At 41.8% G+C, this 7,011-nt stretch overlaps 1 protein-coding gene across 2 annotated transcripts; it reads right to left on the reverse strand.

Moving 5' to 3' along the window:
* Nucleotides 1-474: 474 nt before the first annotated feature.
* LOC110537920 (nuclear factor of activated T cells 2 interacting protein) lies at nt 475-6,581 on the reverse strand. Of its 2 annotated transcripts, none has more exons than XM_021624389.2 (9): nt 6,425-6,581; nt 5,709-5,822; nt 5,285-5,339; nt 4,729-4,846; nt 4,005-4,088; nt 3,598-3,850; nt 2,105-2,249; nt 1,314-1,429; nt 475-1,060 (listed from the first exon to the last, which is right to left on the reverse strand). In XM_021624389.2, exons 1-9 carry the CDS (start codon nt 6,503-6,505, stop codon nt 899-901), a joined length of 1,128 nt encoding a protein of 375 aa, XP_021480064.2. In that variant the 5' UTR covers nt 6,506-6,581; the 3' UTR covers nt 475-898. The 2 variants fall into 2 exon arrangements, with proteins under 2 accessions (XP_021480064.2, XP_036793888.1); XM_036937993.1 differs by lacking the exon at nt 6,425-6,581 and adding an exon at nt 6,127-6,398.
* Nucleotides 6,582-7,011: the final 430 nt, after the last annotated feature.

The raw sequence follows: 7,011 nt of genomic DNA on the forward strand, positions 1-7,011 counted from the left end.
CCCTTGCTGTTATATGGCTGCTACTTATAAATACTATAACAGTAAATTAATAGATGACATTCACTGCTATAAACCCGTCTCCAATATAATCGCATAGTTTACACAGACCCAGCGCGGACCTAACTACTACGATGCCCCCCTCTGGTATGTTCTATTGTGAAATGTCTGGGACTGGTTGTTGTTTCACTGTTAATAGGTAAAATATTTTTGAGTGGTTAAGTCAAGGATTAAATTAACTGCAATACACTGGTCTGAAATATTTTAGCATAACTAGGCTACATACTAGGCATAACCACAAGAGGCATTTCTCCATACTAAAACATGTCACAGTGAAACATGCCTAGCTCAGCTCACTGGGGCATGATTACGGAACGCTCTTTGAAATAAGCGCCCGTGTTGTCATATACCAACAGATTGAGTTCTCACCACACCAGTGTACAGGTCCATTTAAAATCAATTCAGACAACATTACAGTGCATTCATTCGAACAGAGACATTTTTATTTCAAAATCAGTTCAAAACACATCTTGTAAATAAACAATCATAAATTGACAGTGGCAATATTGAAGAGTCTTATTTGGACCAAGTGCAGTAAATGCATCTTAAAAGAACATAGCACTGGGACATCTTTCTATCCTTTTTTTGTTTGTTGTGTCCATCGCATATACAACTAAATCATCTATGACAGGGGTTCTCAAACAGTTCCTTGGGGACCTCCAGCCGTTTAATGTATTTTAACTATATCAGCTAACACACCCGATTCAAATGGTTAACTAATCAAGTCCTTGACTAGGTGAATCAGGTGAGTTAGTATAGGGCTACGACACAATTTTGAAACGTCTGGGGATCCCAGAGGAGAGGTTTGAAAACCACAGCTCTATGAAAATACCACAGGTGTTTACACCCACACCTCAATGACATCACCGTCCTCCATGTCCAACTGGGAGGGCGTCTGGCTGTGGACGACCTTTGACCCGTCAAACTGGAAGCGCACCTTGCGTCTGGCATCCACGGACATACTGGACACATACTGGGAGAGAATGGAGCCCAGGGGGGCATCCTGAGGAAGCGAGTGAGGGAGGGAGCGAGAGAAGAATGAGAGATGCGAGAGAAGTGAGAGTAAAAGAGAAAATGAGAGTAAGGGAATTAGGATGAACTGTGTTCCTTCTATTCTTTATGAACAGTTGAGAAGAAAAGGTGAGTTTAAGGCTGTACTCCAAACAGCTTTGTTCCCTCTGCCCTTGAACCTTACCCTTACACATTTGTGCTCAACCCCAAATTCTTAATTGTGAGAAACGTTGGATAATGCTCACTTTGTGTAAGGAATATTCCTGTGCTGAGCCTTTCTCCTTGGCCTGCAGTCGCACAGTGAGCATGTCACCACTTTGCTCAGACTCGTGTTTATCATCTGCTGCTATGACAACACAGTCTGACAGAAGGGAGGGCAAGGTTAAAACAACAGCACAGAAAAGAGGGTTTGTGATCAAACATTGAGAGTGGAGTTGCTGCCTTAAATTATGAAGCATTACATTAGAACACCGTTTCTCAACTTGTGGCTGTAAAAATGAAATAAAATTATACTCCAGTCTGAACTTAAACGACTTAAATCAGCTAGAAAGTATGTAGAAATGATAATGAATTTAAATATATATATATAATTCAATCTGATTATTTTTTTTTCAATATAGAGCTATTAGCAGCACTATTTTGGTAGATTTTTGAGTCTCAAACCAGTTTATTTTCATTCTTCATCAAGAATATGGTCAACATTTTATCATTGACAATGAAACAGGTGGGAATGTTGTTCCCTTGTCATAAAATTGCTACATTTACATACAATATAGCATAAAAATAGTTTTCCAGATTTGGTGACTAGCATTTCATCGTTTAGTGTAGAAAGCAATCTAGCACAAAAGCACTCTTTTTACGCAATGCTAATATTGGGTTGTGACTCAGACAACCTGGTTCAATTTGTTTCCCGAGGCAACACCAGTTGTGAACCACTGCATTAGAAGGTGAGGTTCGACACTTTCCCCATTGTAACGACTGTGTGAGACATCCAAGTGTGCATCCCACTAATGTACGCCACTATGAGTCATCTCACCTATGATGTCAGCAATGCCCAGGCCCAGCTCATTGGCTGTGGAGTGGACAGGAAGCTCTATGTCTCTCCTCAGTAACAGGATGCGGGAGGGCGGTACTTTGAGCTTGACTGACAGCTGCTCCACCGCTTTGCTCAGAGGCACCGTCTGGGAATGAAGAGCCTCAAGTTAGGAACTAGAAGAAACTTCCAGTGTACTTGTGTAGTAGCGGTGGCTCACTTAGCTAAGCTAACGTGATGATGAGTAACCTTGCCTGACACCAGAAAACTTGTGTTAGCGCCCCCTGAGTTAATAAGAGTCTTGTGGAGCACAGGATTCAAAAGCAGTCACACTCATCACAATGCATCACATCCGGCTGTGACTGATCTCAGTTCTGGCACACTCAGAGTCTCCTGATTCTTGCAATAAAAATTATGCTGTCGCCAAGGTAACAGTTTTCCTAATTGAATTTCATAACTATACTGAACAAAAATATAAACACAACATGCAACAATTTTACTGAGTTACAGTTCACTTAAGGACATTAGTCAATTTAAATAAATTAACTAAGCCCTAAACTATGGATTTTCCCGACTGGGTAGGGGTGCAGCCATGGGTTGGCCTGGAAGGGCATAGGCACACCCACTTTAGAGCCAGGCCCACCCACTGTCGAACCATGTCCAGTCAATCAGAATGAGTGTTTCCCCACAAAAGGCTTTTATTACAGACAGAAATTCTCCTCAGTTTCATCAGCTGTCTGGGTGGCTGATCTCAGACAATCCCACAGGTGAAGAAGCCAGATGTGAAGGTCCTGGGCTGGCATGTTTACACATGGTCTGTGGTTGGGAGGTTTGTTTGACATACTGCCAAATTCGCTAAAACAAAGTTGGAGGCAGCTTATGGTAGAGAAATTAACATTATCTGGCAAAAGCTCTGGTGGACATTCCTGCAGTCAGCATGCCAATTGCACACTCCCTCAAAGCTTGAGACATCTGTGGCATTGTGTTGTATGACAAAATTGCACATTGGCTTTTTATTGCCCCCAGCACAAGGTGCACCTGTGTAATGATCATGCTGTTTAATCAGCTTCTTGATATGCCACACCTGTCAGGTGGATGGATTCTCTTGGCAAAGGAGAAACGTTCACTAACAGGGATGTAAACAAATGTGTACAACATTTGAGAGAAATAAGCTTTTTGTGCGTATGAAACAATTCTGGGATCTTTTGGGACGAACACTCTACATGTTGCATTTATATTTTTGTTCAGCATACATTCAGCCTGAATTGAACACAAAAGCCCTCTTTGATCCTCTAGATGAAGTCTCTGTTAAAGGAGATTTTTAGTCCAGGAATAGATTTACTCTGAATCTGGAAAACTGGCACCTAGAAGTTAATGTCCAAAACCGACCCTGGACCACCAGTTAATGACAACTTACATCTTTAACCTGAATCACGACACACTCACTTGAGCATCACTATGACACAACAGGAAGTGGTGCTCTTCCTGATTCTTACAGTTAACACAGGGATCTTGTAGAGGTCTGTCCGGCTGCGGAACTTGAGGGCGATCTCTCTGGATGTCAGGGGGCTGTGGTCTCGGGAGGGGGCGAGGGGCTGGCTCCTGGGCCGGGAGTTTGGGGACATGAGGATGATGTCATCATCGTCGTACTCAGTGAGAGGAGGGGAGTGGCAGCCGCGGCGTCCAGACCGCTCCTTGGCCTCGGGAGAGAGGAGAGAGCCCACAGCCTTTAGCTTTCTGTTGATCTCTCTGAGAATGAGAGTGAGAGAAAGAAAGAGAGAAAGAGAGAGCCACCGGGGACAGGCGTAGAGAGACCGATAAAGTGACTGGTGATGATATTGTAATTGCATTACTGAAAGGGCATTGTATTTCTGTCTCAGACATAGACAAAACATCAACTCACAGAATCTTTCGATTGGCCCGATTGGATACTTTGACAAAAGGGCTGCCTGGAGGTGGGGGTGGAGAGGGGGAACGGATGTCTACCCTGAGAGAGAGAGAGCATTTTAGGGGGGGGGGAGAGGTTACTATCCTAAGAATTGTGAGCCGCTCTGGCTCGCACAAGCCAAAGCTCATGCAAGGCTACTTACTTAAACGAAGAATTTGTTAAAGATGCACTACGCAGAAATCGCCCACTATTTCCTGGTTGCTAAAATTCTAATTAGTTTGTCTAATTTCAGTTTGTGTGACAAAATAAGCAAGTATAGTGTAGAGAATCATTGTACCATCTAAACCGCTGTGAAATATCTTTTCCATAACCAAAAATATTGTATTTTCAGCGGTTTGAAGTTGGTGTGCAAAACTGAAAGTAAAAAACGCAAAAACAAAACTTAAGAACAGGGAGCATAGAAATAGCACACATAGAACAGATTTAGTGCTTCTTAGACTTGCTTTCCATGAAAATGACAGCTCTATAACACACATTTACATGTGAATTTGGTCAAGTCCCCAAAAAAGTAAAATATTGCAGCTTTAAAACCATACTTGAAATATTGTACATAAATACAAATTAAATACACTACTGCCACCTTCTGGTTGCCTGGGGTAGTACGAAAACATGCTACATATACAGTAAACACAGTAAATGAAAGCAGGGCAGAGTACACCATTAGCAGCAAGTAACTCACGGATCTTTGTCCTCTGGCTCAGACTCATCCTCTGAGTCATTCAAGGTAATGATGATTGGCTTCTTTTTCTTTGAGGGTGGAGACTTGGCCCACGAACTGACCTCCTCTGCATTGTCACCTAGGTAGAGAAATCAAATTTGGGTGGGCATAATTTGTGGAACGTTCCAACAGGAATCTGTTCCAAAAACTTCGTAAATAACAAGGTTGTCAAACAATAACGCATAGAAAGTTGTATAGCGGCCGAATAAGATACCGGGTAGGGAGTGGGCTATTTCATAAAGTTTTTACTCACCACATTTATTCTGAAAAATGTCTATGGACAAACATTAAGAATAAGCTACGTGGTGAGTTGATGCCTATTCGGCAGCTTGTTAGCGAGGTGAATTGATCGTGCTACTTGGTTAGCAACCTTGCAACCTTTGTAACAGAATCTTGTTGGAACGTTCCAGAAATTACACCCACCCATCAAACTCCATGTTCAGTTCAACAGACAGGAATTGAACAGGAATTAACTAGTAGCAGAACAGACCTCTGTCAGTCTGTCTGTAGTTCATACCTGCGTTAACATCACAGGCGAAGAGAGTTGGATTCAGCTGTAAGCTGTTGTTCACCTACAAACATAAATACAAAATGACCCGTATTTGGTAATGAAATAGATTTTACAAATAGCCCAGCCCTGTTGCATTGGCAAGGCAAAACATCTGTGTGGGAGTTTTGCAATTGTTCATCTGCAGCAGTTGATGTACACATCCAAATATGTGTGTGAATGGATCCATCTACTTTGATACACTCAGGCAACACACTGATACAGAGAATCACAGACACATATACTTTGCCAGTCAATAAAATCAATTAAAGCAAATTTAAATAGAATTGACTATGCCAGTAGCAGAGTAGTAAATAACTTCACACCATAGAATTTGAATAATTAAATAGGAACAGGAATATGACTCATTTAATAGGATCTCTATGGGCCACACCTTGTTAGAGTAGATCGGCACGGTGGTAATAGACGAGGGGTCGATGATACGACGCCGTTTGGGTTGAGGCTTCACGGGGGCGGTCGAATCAAGGTCGCTGTCACTGTCAGAATTCTGAACGAAGGGGGGAGATCACACACACACGCAGAAAGCTTTGATCAATGCCTAACATGCTGAATTAACGTTACTGTAAGTTGGATAAACTTGTAAACATTTGACAAACTAGCAAACTTTCATCGATGACACCATACATCCTTCAAATTAAACCTCGAAGCCAGTTCTCTTGCTTTTTTTTCTCCATTCTTCCCATCTAATCAGTGACTGATATGGGTGCAATTCATTATCAGGTAGAACAGAAAACAAAGCAGTAGTCCGGACCTCGTGAGGTAAGATTTGAATACCCCTGCCATACACCAACCATCTCACTCAGCATGTCTAGTTTGATCGGCCCAAAAACAGCCGGTTGGGGGCGGCTGGCTTGGTTAGAACTTAGCATAAACATAGCATATTATGCACGCAAATGATGAAAATAAACATCGACGCTAGCAGCACAAGTAAACCTAGCTATATTATGCTAGCACAGATCGCGCTATTGTTTTAGCTAGCTGTCTACTCGAGTAAAGACTCGCTTGCATACTTTTGTGCTAGATTGCTTTCTACACTAAACGAGCTTATCGGTGATAACTTTTCTTTTGGACGTCCTGGAAAATATTTACCACTTCAGCCATTGTTTCCCTCCAATGTGATGATTTCACCAAACAATCGCAGTGTTTTCTGGGGGGAGGTTGTGACCTCATTCTGGACCAATCATCTCTGGGAAGAAGACGTGGTCGTAGCTTTTCTAAACCCAGGGACGCGTCATCGCATGTCACAGAGTTTCTAAACCCATAGGCGCAATATTGCAAGACTTCTGGGAACGCTTACGAAACAGACCAAACAGACTAGGCCGGGGTTTGGGGTATGAGAAGTCCATAAGATAGGTGAAAAGTTATTCCTTAGTTGTTCGTTTTCTCAAAATCTAAAGGCACAACCTAGATTCGAGCCAATGTCCTAGGTAGTTGAACATGTTATCTGCGGTGGAAAAATTACCAAATTGTCATACTTGATAGGAAATTACTCAAAAGTGAAAGTCACCCATCAACATACTACTTGAGAAAAAGTCTAAAAGTATTTGGTTTTAAATAAACTTAAGTATCAGAAGTAAATGTAATTGAAAAAAATGTCCTTAAGTATCAAAAGTAATAAGTATACATAATTTCCCGAGTGCCACAGCGTCTTTTTTATTTTTTATTATTTAACCTTT

The sequence above is a fragment of the Oncorhynchus mykiss genome, chromosome 12 (assembly GCF_013265735.2).
Source record: "Oncorhynchus mykiss isolate Arlee chromosome 12, USDA_OmykA_1.1, whole genome shotgun sequence".
In the NCBI taxonomy this organism is placed as follows: domain Eukaryota; kingdom Metazoa; phylum Chordata; class Actinopteri; order Salmoniformes; family Salmonidae; genus Oncorhynchus; species Oncorhynchus mykiss.